This window comes from Poecilia latipinna, unplaced genomic scaffold (assembly GCF_001443285.1).
Source record: "Poecilia latipinna isolate Pla-1442-1.1 unplaced genomic scaffold, P_latipinna-1.0 Scaffold861, whole genome shotgun sequence".
NCBI lineage: Eukaryota > Metazoa > Chordata > Actinopteri > Cyprinodontiformes > Poeciliidae > Poecilia > Poecilia latipinna.
Genome location: NW_015113477.1, coordinates 136,795 through 158,851, shown reverse-complemented (window position 1 = coordinate 158,851; position 22,057 = coordinate 136,795). Strand labels below are relative to the sequence as shown.

At 41.3% G+C, this 22,057-nt stretch overlaps 2 protein-coding genes across 6 annotated transcripts in view; both read right to left on the bottom strand.

The window, feature by feature from the left end:
* loxl2a (lysyl oxidase-like 2a) overlaps positions 1 to 15,747 on the bottom strand; it is a 28,280-nt gene extending 12,533 nt beyond the window's left edge. The window contains exons 1-5 of the mRNA XM_015048135.1: positions 15,618 to 15,747; positions 13,462 to 13,761; positions 10,594 to 10,769; positions 2,234 to 2,442; positions 529 to 745 (exon numbers count right to left, since the gene is read on the bottom strand). Coding sequence (XP_014903621.1) covers positions 529 to 745; positions 2,234 to 2,442; positions 10,594 to 10,769; positions 13,462 to 13,729 — 870 coding nt within the window. The 5' untranslated portion in view covers positions 13,730 to 13,761; positions 15,618 to 15,747. The remainder of the gene's footprint in view (positions 1 to 528; positions 746 to 2,233; positions 2,443 to 10,593; positions 10,770 to 13,461; positions 13,762 to 15,617) is intronic.
* A 1,832-nt stretch (positions 15,748 to 17,579) lies between these two features.
* The window catches only part of tacc1 (transforming, acidic coiled-coil containing protein 1), a 38,099-nt gene continuing 33,621 nt past the window's right edge, over positions 17,580 to 22,057 (bottom strand). For 3 of the 5 annotated variants that reach the window (XM_015048124.1, XM_015048122.1, XM_015048123.1), the window contains one exon: positions 17,580 to 18,902. In XM_015048124.1, coding sequence (XP_014903610.1) covers positions 18,837 to 18,902 — 66 coding nt within the window. In that variant the 3' untranslated portion in view covers positions 17,580 to 18,836. The remainder of the gene's footprint in view (positions 18,903 to 22,057) is intronic. The other 2 variants (XM_015048125.1, XM_015048126.1) reach the window with 1 other exon arrangement.

The following is a 22,057-nucleotide window of genomic DNA, read 5'->3' as shown; positions in this document are numbered from 1 at the left end:
GTGGGGGACATTTTTGTCTGTCTCTGCGGCGCGGGGGGGTGGGGTGGTGTGGTGGGGGGGGGGGGGGGAGCCAAAAACATGCAAATATTTGGCAGATGGATGAATTCAGAACAACTACAAAAGGATGAAGAGTGCTTTTTAATCCCCCGACCCCCAAAAAATGTGAGCAGTATGGTGGATAATCTAAAAGAAACACAGAGAAGCTGGTCAGAGCTGAGCTGAGGATTGATGGACATAAATAAACCAATTGCAGAGCAGACCTGGGAGAAAACTTAGCAGAGGCCGTTTAAAATTCCTGCCAGGACTTAAAAATCGATGTTTAGACGCTTAGGATCCAGTCTGACTGAGTTCTACGTGGCAATAACTCAATACGTCTGGACACAAATGCGTACCACAGTTTTCAGATTTGAATTTGTGGAAAACGTTTAAAAAAAAAAACATGCGTCACTGTCTCTCAGGTGGTGTGAGGGCAGCACGAGACTTTCTTGCTGATAAACGCAGCAGCCAATAATTTATAATGTGACCAACCTCCATCCTGTAGGCCTTTCTGAAACCCACGCTGACGCTGGGGGCAAAGGCCCGTCCGGGTATGCAGCTGATCACGGCAGGCATGCCCCGTCTGCATGTGTTGTTGCCTTTGAGCTGGATCTCTTTGCCCAGTTTGCAGTCGGACAGGTGGGCCTCGTTGCCTGTGCAGTTGACGGAGAAACCCCAGTAGTTCTTCTTGCGGCGCTTCGCCAACAGTCTGAGGAGGAAACAGCGAAAACTATGTGGGTGCCGTCCCGACACTTTGGATCCATCCCTGCTACAGCTCTGCAGAGACTTGATAACAAACCATTCATCTGATTCACGTGTGTTTGAGACGGAGGTCATCATCAACATCATCATCATCTTGATTTTCCAACATTTAAGGCACTTGTGAATGCTGCCCTCGAGATGCATATAAAAGTTGAAGGATACATTCTTTGCAATGCTTTAAAAAGCTATTTAATTGGTTTTATTTCTAGCGGCGTGCAATTCATTCATACATATTGTCTGTTGTGAGAATTTCTCAATATTCCCCTGAAGTCACATATGAATGAAAGTCAGAAGTTAAGGGTCACTAAAAACCCCAAGAGATGATTTTGAAGTAGAGCTGCATCTGAGGAAAAATCAAGCCAATTACTGAAACCTGAAGAAACTTTTCCACGTTGAGCTCCCAACTGATCTGAATACAGAAATGTGTTCAATCTGATGGTGCGTTGGGACCAACTTTGTAAAAACCTGCTGCTTAATAGTTATTTTTCCCGTATGCAGGCGGACTTAATTTGATGCCTCACACCTACCGAAGCGTGAAACTCCACAACGGTGAAACGTAACTTGAAACAAGTGTTTTCATCCGAGGAGAAGAATAGCTGCTCAGTGTTTCAATTTAATGTGCTTCTTAAGGTTAAATATTTTTTTGTGGGGCCCTCCGCTGACCTGCTGGGTGGATTTTTTCAGACATTCCTGCTGAAGGTCAAAAAATATTAACACACTGAGAAACAGGTGCAGCAGACCTGGCCGAGTCACCGTTTAATTGAATGTGCTTGGAAAAATATTTTGAAAAAAAAAAAAAAATCAGGCTCCTTCTGTGTGTTTGCTCGTTTGCACAAAGAGTTTGAATCTGTTGCCCATGTGAGCAGACAGAGAAAGACACATAAAACCCAACAGAACCACGATTTCAGGCTGCAGTACACTCAGTTGTTCCCGTCCAGGACTATCATTCATCTGCTCAAGCTTCCTCTGACAGGGGAAACAATCTGCAGGGCCAAGTGTGTTTCACCTCGAGAGTGGAAAACGGACAAACGCGTGTGTGACTGGCGGAGTAAACAAAGCCGATTGTGTAATGTTTCCTAACATCTGTTTGGTTTGGGCTAAACACACCTAGAACTTACAAAACCCAACAGAAAAACAACCCCAGAAAAAGAGTAAGCAACATCCCAGACATGCTGTATTTTTAGCAGAAAGAGCACGTGTAGGATGCAAGTCTGCCCGCAAATGACGGCTTTCTTTCTTTAAAAAAAAAAAAAAACGTGTGAATTTTATAGAATCCATTATATATATATATATAGTACATCACAGTGTTTACTCGTTCCAAAAAACAGTTTTTAACGTAACCCAAAGTAAACCGTACAACATGTAGACTTTCATTACAGCAAATTAGCGTAATTAAAACTCAGACTCCCTCCCCCGGCGCAGAGCCGTTACTCACTTGTAGGGTCGCACGTTGAAATGTTTCTCGCCGGGGAAACCGTACATGCCACAGACGACTCTGCTGTTCATCTCAGTCCAGTCCTCGTTGCAGATCTGTCTCCATTTGCCTCCGTCTTTCACCTCGACGAAGCCCTCGGTGATGGGGATCCGCTTCCTGTGGGAGTACGTGGCTCTGATCCTCACCTCCTCCACCTGCACCGTCAAGCCCTGGCCAGCGAAGCAAAGGCTGTCATTAGACAACATGCAACCCAAAGCGAGGCTTGACTTTGGTTATGATGGAAAAATAACAGATAACATAAGAGTTTTATGTTATGTTTTCTATATAAGCAGTGCAGCAACGCCCGTTTTGATTACAATTACTACTGCAAATTCAATGTTTATCCACGAATTTGTGCTTAGGTTTTGGTAAGTCAAAAATATTGAGCTTTTGAATTATTTTGCTTCCCTGCACAATCACCGTGACTTTTCCATCCTACTTGTCTGTCTGGTTGTACGTCTTCGAAGCTGAGCTGGCATGAAGAAATACAATGCAACAATGGCCACATTTGTTGTAAAATATTAACAAGCAACAAAAATGACACTGTAAGGACATATGCTACACAGGAATAAAACACATACTGCATCAGGACAGACTCTGCAGCAGAATTTCCAACACTTCCGTATTTATCATCATTTTGCACTAGAATGACATGTAAGATTTTTTTGAATATATATTTATATAGTTTATGGCTTTTATTGTATATTTTTTATAAATGTTATAATACAGAAATTTATAAAATTATTTTTTTAATGGTTCGTGCTGCATTTGTTAAGCTAAAGAAAGATATGATCAAACATTATGCTACAATTTATGGCATTTTAATTAGAAATTCACATTATTAAAGTCATTAATTACAATCTTAAGGTTGGATAATTCGCTAAATAACTAAAATATCATAAGCAAGCCGCCATGTTGATGTCCGTGAACGCTGTACGATCAACATTTTGAGGCAAGAATGCATCTCAAAAGCAAAATGTTGGTTTTTATTTCGGGACACGGCATGACAGTAATTGCGCTGATCGCCGCATGCAACCACTGAATCCAACGGACTATATTCTGACCCTCTCATCTCCTCACACGAGACCTGCCTGGCGGTCAGCTACATTCCTCCGACCTGCTGTGCAAAACGTGCAGCTCCACGTTACATCGAGCCCCGTGGCATCCAACCTTCCCTGAGATTATCCAGCCCCAGAGTGTTTGCTTATAAACACGGTTATGTAACTACAAAAGGGAACATGATCACAAATAAACTGCCATCTGTTAAAATGGCTGCAAAGTGTTATTTAGAGGATATAGATAAGTTTCTCTGGTATACAACCAGCGCAGCCGAAACGGCGTCCACTTGATATATTATAAATACAGCACAGCCTTTGACTATTGCTCGGAAATGTGAAACCATCTTGGGAAGAAAGACGGAGCTGAAGCTGCAGGGGGAACTCCAGTGAAATGCTCTGATTGCACATGTGCTGCACATTAAACCGCTTCATGCTAGAAATGGGATTATTTCACGGGAAGCAAGAGACACGTTCAGTTTTAGAGTTTTAGAGTATCTTTAAGGTAGTAAAGCCTTTCTCTCCCTAAAGGTTATACAAAGCCAGCTGCTCACGTTGTCAGGAAACGGTTATCCAAACAATCAGTGTTACGCTTCCTGACTTCCCCTAAATCAAGTGGGAATAGTCACCTTTAACCTCTAGACCTTTATGGGATAACAGCTCAAACTTCCACCATGAGCCAGATTTTGCCGTTTGTTCCTGACTGAGTGTAAAGTTCTACCATAGGTGCAAAAACAACTCCAAAAAAAGAGATGCTTTGCGATATATAACTGCTGATTGCAGTACTTTTGTAACATGCAGTTCAATTTGGCTAAAAGAGAAGAATCGGGCATGTTTCCCAGAATATTAAACATCTGCCCACAGAGTGGTTTCCTGCGGATGGCGTCAGCATCGGGGAATGTTCGAGGCTGCAGGGTCTCTGAACGCTCACGACTGCAGAGAGCGGGAGGAGCCTCCGGAGCTTCGGGAGCGACCCCGGTCCTCCCACTGACCGCAGTGGTTGGAGGGGGTAAAGGCTGCTCCTTCATGAAGGGATTCTTGGTAGTCTGGGCATGACAGAGTGTTTTCCATCTGTGGGAGGGACGATTGAGATACGTGATCAGGATCAGGCACCAGTGTTCTAAATTTAATCGGTTTTATTTTATCGTCCTCGTTTTAACTTCAAAACAAACAGTAATGGAAGTCAGATTGGAGAGGTAATTCCCCAAAAAGCATAAAACAGACTAAAAACACACACACACACACACAAAAAAAATGTTGTGAAATTAAAAGAACTGAAAGAAACATGCCGGGCAGGTGTGAGGCCAGGTGTGAAACGGGGCACTGGGATGGCTCTGAGTAGTGTTGTGTTTGGCTCAGAGTGAGGAAACTGGCTGTCTGAATGTGTGAGACTGAAGAGCGGTGGACAGATATGCACAGCTGGGATCAGTCCAGGCGCCCGCTAGCCTCCCGAACCCTGACCACCGAGCATAAACTCAGCATTATACGCCTGGCTGCAGCCCAGCTGTACGGGCCAGAGCGTTTTTAACTCTGCTCAGCCGCAGGGCACAGCACAAAGAGACAGCTTGAGCTGGACACACGTACGAAAGATATTTGCGCAATGACACATAAAGGGAGTATTTTTTATATTCACATTTATATTAGAGAAATCAGACCAGTTCAATGGCAGTTTTTGTAACAGGGGGTTTGGGTTTCAGCCCAGGGTGGCATGATCAGGGGTATACGGCAATTACCCCACCCAAAAAGCTGTGAATTTAAAAGAGCCTGGAGTGGATTTAACCAAATGTCGTTCACGGTTTTGAGGAATTAGACTGAAATTACTGTGATTGAAAAAAATTAAACAGATTCTTTAAAACACGCGACAAGAACTGTGAAATCTTTCCTGTGTTTGAAAAGTGATTATATGCTGCCTTTTTGGTATTAGAACCACCTTAGATGAGACAAGTGTAAAAATGCTTAATAAATTATATCAATCAAACCTGAAGTCATTAATCTACAGATATGTCAGGATACTTCCACAGTGTTTGTAATTTGTGAAATCTCTCTCAAAAAAAAGAACTTAAATTAAGAGTGTTGAAATCAGTCAATCATCCATCTATGAGGATCAATTATCTGATCAGTTTTTAGTTCTTCATGTTTCTGATAAGTTATTACTTGAGTCTAAGCACAGTAGTGAACTGAGGCCACCAGTGAGGGCACGCTGTTAACAATAACAGTCATTTTTCTCATTTTTGACAAAAACATGTGTGAGCAAAAACAGCCTCAGTACTTTTATTGGGTTGTGTAAACAATTGCTCAATGCAGCACAAATATGCGACTCATAGTAGGTCTAGTTTGGCATCAGCTCACTGTAAAATTTCACAAACATTTTTTCATGCTTGCCAACTCTCACTGTACCTCAGTGACTGCTACGGTCTTCATATCTAAGTATTCCTAAAAATAATTTCCTAGTCCATGTTTGTCTGTGGTGACTGAGGGCAGAGAAGAAAGCAGATCAGCCTTTGAAGTGTGCTCTGGGAGTCGCTAAATGAAGAGCAGGCTTGTTTTTCCGACCGGGTCTCCCTCAGAACGGAGGTGTGTGAACATGAGGCTGTGGTCTAGCCAGTGTCTGACTAATGCTTCCACTACTGTGCGTTTCTTCCAGTCTAATCAGCCTCCCGTGCCGTCTGCAGCACGTTCGGCAACACGTGAGTGAAATGCCCACCCATTCAGCTGCCGTCCAGCCCACATCGCAAAGCTCTGGCAAGTACGAACGCTGATCACGCTTGGGTTTAGATGAAAAGCCAGAGACCTCCAAAAATGACTTTCACATCTGACCCGCCCCAATTCCTGCCTCACTGGGACCTCGATCTGCCAAACGTACGTGGCTGCTAAGTGATAGGCTCCACATCTGGAAAGTCCATCAGGGCGTCCTGCTTCCATCTTGGCAGTAAAAATTAAAAAAAGAGAAGTCATTTTGGAGGGGAATTGCTAAACTGCAGCACAAAATTTGATAAATTTGTCAAACGTGGAGCTGGGGGAGTTTAATTAAAGTCAGCAAAATCTCACTTTCACAAGTAGATGCATCTCATTTGTTTTCAGAGGCGTGGTTCCTGTGTACAATATGCAGCACATGGTTTCATATGCAGTAACATAAAATGTTCTCTCACAAAACCGACTATAAAACTTGCTCGTGTGATATTTTCTTATGCTACAACGTGAAACCTCTTACCGTTGCAATGCGAATGCGCCGCTTTATCTCCAAAGGAACAGTTACATTAGCGTGGTTCTAGTTGTGCAACATGAATGTTTTAGCTTTGAATCACATCTGCAGCTTCCTAGGAATACATCGCATGCACCATGTGAAGACACTGAGTCATAAAACTCCAGTCTGAAAGTCCTCAGCTTGGCTGTTCTAAGACGCAAAGGGGAGCTCGGGCCATGGGAGGATCCAGCTGTTGAACATGTGGTAGCAGCCTTCCAGACAGCCTGTACTGGAGTCTCCTGAACATAAATCGCCCTTTCTCCCCTCAGTCAGTCTCTTCCTCAAAAGCTTTTTCAATTCAACGTGCTGAAGGCGAGCTTAGCCCCTGCTCAGGTTTCCAGCCGTAATCATGAGAATAAAAACTGGTGTATCCTCCTACTACAACAACTGTCTTAAATTAGATTGATGAATCCTGGTGTGACTGTTTGGTTCAAGTAAACATGTTCTGGTTGCAGACTGCAGCTGCCTGTGCAGCTCACTTTTAACTCGTCGGTTTGGGAACAAAACGTTCCCTCTCTGCCAACTTTCGCAGTTTTGATTTCTGTCTCTACGTATTTTCTTCACATTCTGATAGCTGTTTTTTTTTTTTTTTTACTGTCCTGCTAAAACACAGTAAGGTAATAATGATAATAATAATAATAAGAAGAAACAAGAAAATAAAGGCAACCAAAAAATAGGTGTAAAATTTGCATAAAGTAAGCGACAGCATAGATAAAATCAAGAATAAGACAAATCATTTGCAGTAATTACACGCAGAGTGAGGGAGTTGTGGTTCTAAGTAGCATGTGTCTCTTTTCTGACTCAGAAAGAATAACTTCCTTATTAAGAGGTGAAAAGATATTAAATAACACTGAAATCGTGTCAAGTTAAAACTTATCTGAAGGACCTCTTCACCTGGAATGCTTTCTGTGAAATCTGACTGCACTTTTAATCAAAGCGAGCGCACCTTTCCATCGGACGCCTCTTTTTGGCTCACAGTGTCAGCATGACATGACGACTGCACACCTAAGCTGTGACACAAGCATCTCGGAAAACAAAAACGTCCTCTCAGGATGACTGCTATCAAACCTGTGCTACAAACCCCTAATTATACTAAAATAACACATCCCACTGTGCACTGTGTTTTTCCAACTGGAACATCACAGCGTTGCACAGCTGGTTGGATTATCTCGACTAAATTAGGGGAAAAATGTTCCTGCTGACAATCAGTCCGACCACAGCACCAGTCGTCATGAATTCCTTACGCTATAAGAAACAAATGATTAGTCATAACAACACTTGTATTGAGCTGCACAGACTAAATTAAATCTGTGTACTGCAAATAACTAATGCAGATTAATGTGGAAACAGTGCTGGGTCACAGATGTGGCTTGTAAAGTTGGTTCTGAAGCTCAGGAATGATCGGTCTATTGTTCTTTTAGGGGTGTTGGGTAACCGTCGAAGGCCGATGGCATTTAACATTTTGTCAGTAATGAATAACTCGAGGCTTTGTTCAAACTGAGAGACATAACGTGGATGAATGGTCTTAAAATTATGAAAACACGCAGCGCCTTGCAAAGTATTCCAGCCCCTTGAAGTCTTCAAATGTTACACCCGCAAAAATCTATGTATTTTAGTGGGATTTTCTGTAATGGACGATCTCAAAGGGGTGCTTAATTGTCTAATTATGAATTAAGAGGATACACTCCACTTTTGAGTCTCTCTATTGGGTCAATTTCTACCAGTTTCCACTTCTAAAAACTGAAAGTTCTTTTCCATTCTTCATTGAAAAGTACCTCAACCCAAGTCCGACTGGATGGACAGCATTCGCCAGAAATCACCTTTCAAGTCTTGCCATTCTGTCTGGGCCTTTCCAACAGATGAATGTGCTTTGATTTCACTCGCACCGTTTTAAGTCACACCCCTTGAACTTTTCCAAACTCTGTCACAATACAACACCAAAGTCCAGCGTAGCTTAATGGGATTTTACCAACTCAAAGTTTGTCACGAAACAAAATGAGAGAGGCGAAACCAGTGCATCTGTTCAGCCCCTTTGTGTCAGGATCACTTATTGCTGCAGGTACGACTGCGACTCTTTTGGGTTACGTCTCTACCAGTTTTCCATTTAAAGACTCACTAGACCTTCTTTTCAGGTTGGCTCGAGCTCAGGTTGGATGGAGAGCATCAGTGAGCAGCAGCAATTTTCAAGTCTTGCCACATATTCCCGATTCGATTAAGGCGTTTTGTATACGCACAAAAATGAGACTCCATTATGGTCTCATCTGACCAGAACACCTTTTACTGGGTGATTGCTCTGTGGCCTTGATGGATTGTGGAAAACTTCAAACTGGAATACTTGTGGCTTCATTTCAGTAACAGCTTTGTTCTTCCAGCTCTTTCATAAAGACCAGATTTGTTTAGACTCTTAGTTGCTTCAATGATTAATGCCCTGTTTGCCCAGCCCTGACAGTTTAAGTTGTCAGCCATGTCTCATCGCGGCTTAAATGTCTTCTGCGCCATCACTGACCTGTCGGGTGTCTTCCTTGGGTTTCCAGATACTTCTTATTTACAAAAACCTCTATACAGAGCAGATGGATTTAAGCCAACATGAATTACACACAAATTGACTTTGTTTGAATTAGGGAAAAAAGCGACAATTTCCTTCCACTTTGCAATTATGAACTACTACCTTGTGCTGGTCTTTCACACAAAGTTGCAATAAAAGCTTCATTAAAGTTTGTCCCTGTTCCCTGTGGGAGAGTTCGGGGGATATGAAAACTTATGAATGCTTTCATCCTTGTGGTCCAGACCAACGGTAATACCCACAGCTGTTCACTTTATAGACTGAACACAGAATGTCAATTCATGCTGTGAATAAACAGGTTGCTGGAACAGGGTTGCTCATTGCTACCGTCGCTTCAAGCAAACCGAGAAAGGTGTAGCTACACCTTTTTCCCTTTCCTCTCCTCTGTAACTTAAAAGACTTTGGTTGGACTGAGGAAATATTTGCAGGGCGGGGGAGTGAACTGCACTAACACGCCAGAAACCCCTAAGTATACTGATCACGTAGAGGACGAGGAGGTGCTACTATCATCATGTACAACCTGTAAAAAAAAGCAGGAATAAACATTTAAATTTCACCTCTCCTCATTTCCGTCATTCCCAACACTGAAGCAGGCGGTGGAAAAACAAACAAGGTCTTCACATTTTCTCCGCTGGGTATGTTGCCTTAACTGGACCTTGACGAAAACATATTCACTGTTCTGGCTGCCGTGGGGGCTTGTGACGCAGCCACTCCTTCGCCCTCCGTCAAGTACAAACAAACAAAGAAGGCCAAGCATGAGTTCAGCGAGAAAGCACTGCCTCTCTTTGAAGCTGCCAACGAATGCTGCTTCAGTTTTAAATGGCAGCTTTTTTAGTCACTTGTTTTTGGACGAGCTGAAGGAATGTCTGCATCGCCTCCCTCCCTCTCTGACTGTCACGTTCACAGGCCCACGCTGACTTTCCGTCCGGCGCAGAGGGGCTCTCTACAGGCAGACCGGATGGTATTCCTTCTCTCTGACTCATCGCCATGATCTCCCAGGCTGCATAGTGGAGCTCTGGTGTGTACACTTATAATGTGGGACACAGGGAGCATCTTCAGGCTAAAAACGACTTGCTGTGTTTCATGCAAAAAAAATAACAATTTGCGTGTTTACTCTTTCTGAAATGTGATGTCTGGTGACACTTCAGCAGGTTTCAGCTCAGGTTACACAATACGTTTCATTCTTTAAAAGATAAGATCATAAATGCACCAAAATGTTGCAATAAAATCCCAGTGAGGAAAGTTGGACGGATTTGAAAATAAAACTTGACTTTGAAGATGTTTTACTGCGATAAGGTTTTCTTTCATCCAAAGCCTGTCCGCTATCGTTTTCCAACGCAGAGAACATCTGTCCAGGTTACATGTGTGTACTTGAACCAGGCTTAGAGCACCACTGAGGTGTTAATAATTTATCACATATTTGGCCTTTTTTGTACAGCAGCGGCCTACGTGAACTTACCTCCCCACCGACGGCTTGGTTCCTGATGAACTTGAAGCCCGGAATGCGTTTCTGAGAGCACACCACCCCGACGTCTTCTGAATGCTTGCAGTCAGACACTCCGAAGCCGTTCGACTCGCACTGAGCGAGGCTCTTCTCTGCGCCGGTGCAGTGCACGTTGTCCAGCCAGATGCGACCTGCAGCAAGAGAAGACGAAGGCAGGTTTATTTGTGCACAAGGTATATTCGAAGCGCTTCGCATGAAAACAAGGAGATGCAGATAACAAGAAATGCAGTGAGAGTAAGTTTAGGTGTCACTTAAATAGCAAGAAATTCTAAAAAAGGAACTGATCAAGTCATATTTGGCTTTCATTTGAAAACTGTAATATTTTTAGTCCTGATTTAAAGGAGCCAACGCTTTCTTAAAATCTCAGGCGTTCAGACAGTTGATTTCTGAGAAACGTAAAGCCTATATAATCTGACAAGTCTAGATATCAGTACAATACCAGAAAATTTAGCAGCAATAATCTTTCTTGGCCGAGGTCATATTTGTGCCTGAATTGATCATCTGCTTCTTTGAGACTCTGTTCAACTCATAACACTTGAACTAAAAGCCAACAATTACTGCTCTCTTTAGCAGTTTTCTTTTCTTAGTGCTTCCACTGAGGTCACCCAGAAAAAGACGTGCGCTCACGTGCCGCCGTGTTTGTTCCCTGACATAACCAGCCAGAGTCGGACTGGTGCATGTCCTCCGCCGCACAGCTGGCAGATCTGAATCAGCCGTGAGGAAAACCACACAGCTGTACTCGTGGGAGCGCTCAACGTGCCGCTCTTCCTTTTCACGGCCTCAGAGTGTTTCTGAAGAACGTTGCGATCATACCAACACAGTGACTGCACGTTACGTGGTCGTCCACCCTTCTCCCTGAGTATTTCTGTTTGGAAGAACAATGGAAGAACTCATAGTACAAGTCTGGACTTTAATTGCCACAGGGCGAGATCCAGCAAAGTCTCAATGGACTTTTTAAACAAAAAGTATCCGTGATTAGTGCTGTGGTAAAACCACAATTTAGATTTTTTTTTTTTCAGAGGCCTTAACATGGACTGTTGAGTGGAGTCATTTATTTTGATAATGAGCTGTAATTGCAAAAAGGCAGCCAAGAAAAACTCAAACTAAACTGGACAGTAATCCCGTGGAGTCGCACTAAAAGTTATAAATAGCGTAAATCAAAAATCTTTTGTAAATGTCCATCTTCAGTGTAGGAGTATTGCTTATAGAATGCATTACAAATCTATTCACAACCCTCGCGTTTTTCATATGTTGTCATGACACAACTAAAAACCTAAAAGTATTTTCTTGGGCTTCGTGTGATAGACTAACACAGATTAAAGGTTGGTTTCAGAAATCAGCTGATTGCTACGCAGAGTAAACTGCATAGTTTAATTTGTTGTAAATATCTGTGAACAAAGGTTGGGGCAGATGATGCTCAGTCTTCAGGCAGCAGAGTGGCCAGGAGCAGAGTTGTGAAGAAGTTAAAAGCAAAGTTAGGTTGCAAAACAACATTCCAGTCTTGGATCAACTATGTTTATCCTGTCATCCAAAAATGGAAAGAGTATGGCCCCACTTCATACCCACCAAGGTATGCGATGGTAAGTCTCACAGCTCGTGGTCAGGGTTAGGATGAATTTATTTAAAATGGACAACTATTGTCGCGCTAAAACAAATACGCCATTTGTGTAAGTACCACATCAAGAAAGCTGTTATTGGCAGAAAGCCAGAAGAACTGCTGTCTGCAGTTTTCTTTAAATCGTGCAGAGGACATAGAAAATATGTCTGGATGTGCTCCGGTCAGACGGGACCAGAACTGGTCTTTTTGCAGCTGAATGCAAACCACTAAGGGGGGCAGGAAACCAACAACTGCACATCACATAACATGACAAAATGTGGAACTGTTCATAGGGTGTGAAAAACAAAAACCGTAGAGACGGATGCAATTTTGATCGCTGAGTGTTTTCAGCAAGACAAAAAATACAAACTGGCTATTCTGAACACCTAAGGAACATTTTTCTCTTCTCTTTTATTGTTGGTGGATGATGAAGGATAAACATGACGTAAACTAAGAGTTTCTCATGGCTACCTCTAAATGCCAGAAATTCCATACATAGCGTGATATGAGGCTTTTTTTTTTCTCATCACTCAGCCAGAAACAGAAAAACGTTTCTTAAAGTATATGCTGTCTTTCAATCCAGACATTATAAGTATAAAGATTTACTGCTTGTCAGCCACAATATCTACACGAATAAATGCATAGACCTGCTTAGGTTCAGAAACGCTGCAACCAAAGTTTCCACAATGACTGCTGTGCTTCATGAAGTTAATTGGAAACTTGATTACTCTGCTTCTGTAGTCCTGACTGAATTTATGACTGGCAGGACCACCAGCATCTATAACATTCACAGAGATGGGGATGTCATCAGCGTTCCTACGGCAACAGAGGAAACTGTATAGGTTGGAAAGTTAAAAACAAAAAAAGAAAAGCAAAACGGAGGTGAGATTATGTCTGGGTTATGGTCTTTCCCCGCTCTGAACGGACTGACGTGCCCCCGCCTCACGTCTGATGAGAAACCCAGGGCCAGAAAGGATTACCACTCAGACGCGGAAAACCTGGAAGCCATTCAGAGATTCCCGTGGAAAACCTGGAGCTGAACGCAGACGTGTGCTGCCTGCCTTCGAATGTATGCGGCTGGGTGACAAAGTAATCCCCCCCCCCCCACACACACACACACCATTGTAAAAAGCCTGACCCTGATTCTTCTGGTTGGCTTTCAGGAAATCTTGACTTAGTCCTACTGGATTAGGGGACTTTCTGACAACAGACCCGTTCTTCCTTACCTTCCCCTTTCCCAAACTTGGCAGAGGCCGCCCAGGACACAGCATCCATGAAGCCCAGCTCTCTGCACACCACTTGCGCAGCAGAGATGGAGAAGTCATCATCGCACACCGTCCCCCACTCTCCATTGTAGAAAACCTCCACCCGGCCCTCGTAGTGTTTCCTCTTCTCCCCCCCGAGGCGGAGCTGGATTACAGGCTTGCCGGCGTCTGACTGGGCAGTGCTCAGCGCCGACACGCACAGCAAAGCCAGTAAAAGTCGGCTCACCATTATGGGGACGGAACGTGGAAAAGATGAGTTATCTGGAGGGAGATACAAAGGCATATGACTTTTATGATCATCTTTACAAAACTGCTGTCGCCAGCTCTTTCTGGAGGTCTTTCTCAGTTGAACCGTGGTTTGTGGTACTTTTTGCCTATAATGTCAGGGATTGAAGGCAATCTTTATAAGATTTTGGTGTGGCTATCAATTTTCCAAAAGGCATTATTCCACTGCCTCTATCCAGCCATGAGTATAGAATCAAATTTTTACCACAGCTCAAGTATTTTGTAACAAGTTTGACCGAACTGAAACATTGCTCCATAAAATATATTTTGCATTCTGCTGATACATGCAAATTCAGAATCAATTTTTTTTTAATTATCATTTAAGAGGTGAAAATGCTTGGAGTGTTTTTGTTAACAATGAGAAGCAGCAGGTCTCTGAATCTGTCTGGCAGCTTAACTGGGAGCAAATGTGAGCTTCTGAAGAAAGGCTGCTGCTTGTCTCTTCATCTGCTGATCTGGACCCTCAGGCCGATCTGAACTCTCTGAACTCCAGTTCAGAGAGAAAACTGAAGTCAATCTTAACATTTTGTCAAAAACTCTGAACTCGTCAGCTCTGGGACCAAAAATACCTGGGGGAGTTAAGGCATGGAAAGAGGAAAGTTAGGAGGAGACTTCCTCATCCTTAAACATGGATTGAGGAGGGATGAGGCTGGGGGGGGGGAGCTTTCCGAGTTGACGTCATTGTGAAAGCCCAACAAACTGCAGGCGCTTGTACAAACACCTCCTTGGGTGAAAGGTCAGTAAATTGTGAAACTGCGTGGGGCGTCACTTGGGAGTCAAAGTAAAACATGTGCTTTATCTCCCTTAAATATCAGTACAGGCAGCAGAAGCAACTTTAATGCTTAATAGAGAACATTTTGTGACTAGATAGATAGATAGATAGATAGATAGATAGATAGATAGATAGATAGATAGATAGATAGATAGATAGATAGAGTCTTTCCATTTGTATGAAGTACTGTAAATATCAGAACTCTGCTTCAATCCTCTCTGTAATCGTCATCACATAAAAAGACTTCTTCCTCTGTTAGCTTTAACAAAAACACCCCAAATTCTGCTTAGATTTATTTATTTTTATTATGTTTTTACTGTAGTTGTAATAATTTTCTCCACCTGTGATGTGTTGTTAGCTAATATTTAAAAAAAAACAAAAAAAAAACAAACAAAAGCGATTTCAGTTCTTCACATGACAGCTGGATTCTAAGCATAATATAATAAAATATACACTGATAATTTCAGTGAATTGTTGACTAATTCAGTGACTTCTGAAAGCAGATGGCTGGACAATATTTTATTTAGGTGTAACAGAGTAATGGGGAGGAATAATGACACATCCTACACTTTTAATGTTTTTATTAGTAGTAGTGGATTAAAGATGATGTATTCTGTTTTTTTCTCCTCATAATAAGGCATCACTTTGTGCTGCACTGTCAGCAATGAAACCAATTAAATACATTAACGTTTGTTACAAAATGTGGCAAAGTTAAGAGTGTGAATAGTTTAGCAAGTCACTACAAGTAGCATAAAAGCAAATATGACATGTAATAGTGCAGATGGCTAACATGGCTAAAAGAGTGATGTTAATGTAGCCCTATTTTATTTATTAGCTCATTTTCTAATTTTGAAGTCTAAATGAGCACAAAATGTAAAAAATTTAAACGTTACATTATAATAGCATAATTAACAGCTTTAAAGCAGACTTTTGTAATGTTTAAATTGCTAAAGGGAGGGTAATCACAAAATTGTTCTCAAATTACAAAAGGGTATCAGGCATTAATCCCCGAGTGCGGGTTTTGCACAGTTGGAAGAATGTAAAAAGTGAAAATACTTACTGTGAAGATACAGAAGAACCAGCAGACCGAACCCTCCAGAACCCTGGCTTCAAACCGGTGATAGAGGATGGAGTAAGAAACTGTGGTTCTTTGTCCCATAAGTACTTTCCAGGCTGCTTTATCTGGACTCCCCGCACAGCTGGCAGCTCAGTCCCAACCCACTCCTCAAAATCACGGACAGCCAATGAAGGGCCGCCTCAGCATCCTGACCCCGCCCCCTCCGCTCTAATCACCAGGGTTACAAAACTCCGTGGAACAGCTATAGGAGGAGGACTTCACCGTTTCCCGCTTTGCCTCCTGATTTATTCCGGAAAGTCACGATTTGCATCAAAATGCTATTAAAGCAGGAACTCTGAATTAGATAATTCCGGAGCTTTTACATCAGATTAAGGTATTTTTGTTGCCTTTGTAAATATGTACTTTTTATAATACCAATACACTTTATAATCAAAACCATGAAAATTAAAGCATAGATTATTAATTACCAATCCGTAGTTATTCTTCTAGTCGCAGACTCACGAGTGACAGACAACTTTAAAAATATTTAATATAATTATAATAATTTCACAAATTTAACTTAAGCACAAAGCAGCAGCCATTAGTCAAATAAGTAAACACAGACAGAAAAAAAAGGAAATATGGCAAGTATCTGTTTCTGTATTCTTGCCTTGGATTTATATATAGAGAGAATAAAGGTATAGCGAAAGCCTTCTCTCCTCTTCAGACACCCCAACAATGTGTGTGATTAGTCACCCTAAGCTGTTCTAGGACGCCCCCACGTGGAAAGAACACGCAAGGAAAAAATGACATAGGATTGTGACGTGCTAAATCCTCGAAAATAACAAATCTTATGTGCATTTGTAAACCAAACGTATAATTATAAAATTATTTTAATTATACATTTGCACGCATTCACGTGTCAGACATAAACTTTTATTTTCAGTCTTTTGTAGAAGTAATTGCAAGCAAAAACTGAGTTTGTTTTCACATTTAGTAACTGTGGTAAATTACATGTTTCAGTAAAAGACAGAACACAAGCGGCACAATGTAGACATGTTCAGCAAGCTTTACAGCTGCAAGGTTAGAGATTGTTTATTAGAAATATCTTCAGTAGAGTGTGGACCTTTTCCTAAGCCCATAACGTACCATTTATCCAAAAAAAAAAAAAGCAAATAAAATTGGTAGCAAAGTACCACTTTTTCATCCCTTTGTCACATTTCTAACTTTAAATGATTGAGACTAGAAAAGCAACAACAACAAAAAGAGTTTGTGCTTCAGCCATGCTCCTGCAGAACTAGGAATACTGAAGCAGACTAAACACCCAGCAGCAAAGCCTGAACTCATTAACATTACTCAACCACACTGGTTTTCTGAAATTACACAAAATGTAAACGTATTCACCGTGTTGACATAAAAAGGATTTAGATAGGATGTTATGTTTAGTCGATTATCACCTTAGGGTACACACGTGACTGAGGGAAAACAGCCACCTCAGGGCTTTAAAAACAGAGCTATTTTTAGGCTTTTGATTCAAGATATTGTGTGCAACCCCCCGCCCCCCAAAGATTTAGCATTTGGCTCATTTTTAAAAGAATGATTCTGTTTGCCTATGCGCCGCTGTTTTCATCACATAGTTTAATATACTGATGATGTTTTATACTCCAAATAGCTTGGATCCAGGGATTTTTCCTGTGAGACACATGATGAATAGAATATGACAGGCTTCTATACTGATGGAAAGAAATAAAACAAAAAGTCTTTGCATGAACAGCTATGAAATGATGGTAGAAGTTTCCTGTCTTGGACTATCTGTTAGTTTCAGTTTCTAGATCAAACTAATTAGTTTTATTCTGAATGAAGATACTGTGAGATACTTCCTTAATCGTCTTTAACCTTTTCACAGAACCTCACTTTAAAATTCCCAGCAGTCCCTTTAAACAGTTTTAGAAAAAAGTATTGACATATTATTAAATCTTATCCATTTATTCAGGAATTCACAAAATATAGCAGTTAACATACAATCAGGACACACTCCGCTCTTACATTTACAAATATTAGAGACGTAACTCTGAATGTTCTTTCCGTTAAGTATAAAATATACAGATTTTACCACAACAATGGACTTTCTTTGAAAAGCAGCTTCAAGCGAGTACGACATCACGACAGGACATGGAGTCACACCAAAGTCCGCCTCAGGTCACCGTGATATTTGGCATCCGATTGTGCAGAAGCAAAAGGCTTTCATACAAAAATCTGTCATTTTTGTGCGATATGCCAAGGCTGAATACAACAGCGCCTTCAAGTTCTCGCCACAAAATTAGCTGGATGGTTTTTTAACGAGAGTAAAAGGTAAACATCTGTCTTCAACACCTTATGAACCACAAGGAAAGCCATAGCCACTGCAAACGCATTCAGGTTTCAAAATATGTTGATCAGACAGGAAATATACTGCATACAGTACAAGTTGGCAACAGCTTGAACTGAGAAAATTAAGGTTTATCCATGAACTAAGCAGAAAAAAAGGAGTCACATCAGCAACATCTTGACTCACAGAAAACCAGAAAAAAAAGGGAGATTTTTCTCACACAGGAAAGTTTAGTAATAAAAAAAAAAGCAATATGGCACATGGGTAAAATTACTGCATAATAAGAATATGGTCAAATCAAAGAAATGCTCCATACTCAGAAATCAGAGAAAACAATGTACATTTTGGGTAATGTTGCAAAGTTCGAATATATATATACATTTATAAATGACATCAAAAGAAAAGGAAGTAAGAAGTCTGCAGAGAAAATAATAAAATTCAATCAATTCAGGCACTCGGTATAAATATGTTTTCTGCAGCCTTCAAACAGAGCTCATTCCAATGAAAGTGTGCTGGGATAAAGAAGGAGCTGTGTCGTCCTCTCCCTCAGTTTCTGAACACATGCGGTAAAAATTATGGAAATTCTTAGATTTAAAAACAACAGCAATGCACAAACGATCAACAACAAGTCTTTACATCTTAGGATGATACTTATTCTTTAAACATTTGGTAATTATAATGGTGAAAATGATAAGACGCCTGATGATATCTTGTAGCTTTTGCAACAAACCTGTTGGGTCACATGTGCTAAATTGTGCTGATGTGGAGGATTTATATCACATGCTGCTTCTGTACGAAAAAATATTGAATTTGAGCAGATGGGAGCTGATGAAGTGAGTATCAATGAACGTCTGTCATTCCGTTCCCAGCTTGGCGATCAGCTCGTCGCAGATCTTGGTCAGTTCCTCAATTTCTTGATTCTATCAGGTAAGAAAAAAAAAGCAAAACTTTGAGGTTTGCTTCAACAATTATAAACACATCAGTTCATTGTCATCCTGCAAATGAACTATTTAGCACACTGCATAAAATTCAACACTGCATTGATGGTGCACAAAGTTTATTATAAACTACTTCCAAGTTGTGTACAGAAGTGTTGTGAAATCAAAGAAGCAAAACATAACTTGAGCGAGTTTTAAAAAAACTAAAGTTCAGGACAAATATTAAAAATAAATGCATGTCAGGTAGAGGGAGTTGTGTATGAAGTTAAAACTGTGTTGTTCACATTTTAAATTAAAAATAGGTATAAACAGCATTTGCAAAACAAACACAGCAAGGTTTGACTATCAGTTTTGACTTTTTTATGAGTTCGTCTGTAGATGCTAGAATTCCTAAACAATGTGTTCTTGCCATTGCATTGACACAAATTCAAACACTGTTTATTATCCAAGAAATTTTTAAAATGACCTAAATTAAAATCTCACTAAGCTTCTTGAGTGAAGTGAAACATTGCCCTCTAGTGTTCAATTTTATTGCAGCAGCACTTTGGAGAGTGAATTTACATTAGAGCAATTGATTGTCTGCAGCCTGTTTACGTCTTTCATGGAGTGTTTCCTATTTCTCTTTCTGGACATTTGTAAGTTTCACTGTTATTTGTTTTTCTAATAATACGTTTTCAAGCTTTTTAGATTATGAGATAGGCTGTCAGCAATGTAAGTTGTAAATAGAATTAAGGGGCTGGAAATAAAATGTAATGATATTAGATTTATGGCAGCAAACCAGCAAAACGCAAAGAACTTTGCACAGTTTTTCAAGCAAACTAACCGGCTGAGTTCAAATGCTGTTGGATGCAGCTAATGTTAGCTAAAAGATTACTAGCTGATAACAATACAGCACCTTGAGCTTGTTAACAAGTAGCCTGCAGGCTACTGATGATGTTGCCTATGTTCAAAATTGGGTAGATCTGGTTACATTTCCTTGAGTAACTTTTTTGAAGAAAAAAAAAAGTACTTATTAGAGTAGTTTCACAGCACTGTACTACTTGAGTAATACTCTTTTTTTTGTTGTTGCTACTATTCATTTTGCCCTCACCAAAATAAGCCGATGCAGTGAATAAGGGATTGCAAATTGACTTCTGAAACCAGCAAATCCACTGGTAAACCAGTGGATGCACACTTCCAGTTCAGACTTGTGGGAATAATGTATTTACTGCCCACAGATTCTATTGTTTTTCATAGCGCATGCTCACTGAGTGCTATTATTACCCCTAGCAACAGTTCCCATGCTGCTGACAATGATGTCATCAGCATGACTTTAAATGATGTCTGTGTCATGAGGCCCTGCTAAGGATGACTTTGTGATGTCATAGAGTCCATGACATCACCAACTGATCAGTTAATTCTCCGGTCAGTTAACACAGAAATCATTTGGACATTTTAGCTCAGCTCAACACAGATGAGTAACGAAAGCTCACAGCTCACTTTTTTTTTTTGGAAAAACATGAAAAAAAGGTTCTCCAACAAATCCATCCTGGTCAAACAACCCCGGATTACAGGAAACAAACTTTCTCAGCGAACTTCTTTGGAAAGTGATTGAAATATCTGCGGACGGACCAACTCCGCATTTTGTCAGAGAAACATTTTTGGAAGAACACCACGAGGTTTTGATCTTACTTTTGAGAGAAACAGGAGAATTAAATGTGGATGTTCTCTCAGAGGTGTCAGAAGAGCTGAGTGAACGGATTTTCCAAAGCCTCACCAGAAATGCTTTCCACTTTGCTTCTGGACTGCATTTAATTGGACTTCTTGATTACCCAGGAGGACATAAAGTTATTGTGGAAAAATTCAGACATCATCTGGAGAATCCTGTTCCTCCAAAGAAAATGTTTACATCTACAAAACGAAAGATCAGAAATACTTTTTTTCCTTGTGAAGACTTGTACTCAGATGAAAACTACCTGGGTGAGGATTATAGTCAGGCAGGCGTGGACCCTGAACGATTATTGAGGGACGCGAAAGAGATGGATTTCAAACGTGGAACCGAAGAGGAAGGAAGAAATATGGTAGAAAAAATTCTTTGGTGATTGATTTATAAGTCCAGTCATAGACAGATACGGTATGCTTTTCATTTTGTAAGCGGCATATCTAGATATGCCGCTTACAAAATGATAGAGTGATATGTAACGTGACCCGCTCAGCAAGTCTGGTTCTGTCAGACTAGAAAAGTTGTGTAAGCAATTGTTTCAAAGACCTGGGGCTGAAAATTTGAGGCTGAAAATTTACTTCTGATGTGGTAAAACATTTAGTACTTAGTCATTTGTTAAACCAGGACCAACTATAACCTTACAAGACACTCAGTAGTCCGCAATTTAGTGTAGTATGGTGAAAAGTTATAAAATTACAACTTTATTCTCATTGAACTTTACTCGTATTTAAAACACAAATCAAAAACTCACTTATACTCCATCATAAGCAAGTAACTGTAGCTGCAGAAAAAGGCCAGGAAATTGACAGATATGCCGCATATCTAGATAAGCAAAATGAAGCATACCGTATCTGTCCAGAAAAAGCTTGTTCCTAAACTCTGGGAAGAAGTAAAGGACATAGATTTTGTCTTTTTTGAAATGTTGGAAAGAAAACTCTGCAGATATCTTTAAACTTCTCAGAGGTCAGTCCTAACCCTGAGTCCGGGCAGGCCTCTGAGTCCGGGCAGGCCTCTGAGTTCGGAGAGACTTCTGAGTCCGGACCGGCCTCTGAGTCCGGACAGACTTCTGAGTCCGGACAGACTTCTGAGTTCGGACAGACTTCTGAGTCCGGACCGGCCTCTGAGTCCGGACAGACTTCTGAGTTCGGAGAGACTTCTGAGTTCGGAGAGACTTCTGAGTCCGGACCAGCCTCTGCGTCTGGACAGACTTCTGAGTCCGGACCGGCCTCTGCGTCTGGACAGACTTCTGAGTCCGGATTGGCCTCTGAGTCAGGACCGTCCGGACCGGCCTCTGAGTCCGGACAGATTTCTGAGTTCGGACCGGCCTCTGAGTCCGGGCAGGCCTCTGAGTTCGGAGAGACTTCTGAGTCCGGACCGGCCTCCGAGTCCGGACCGGCCTCCGAGTCCGGACCGGCCTCCGAGTTCGGGCAGACTT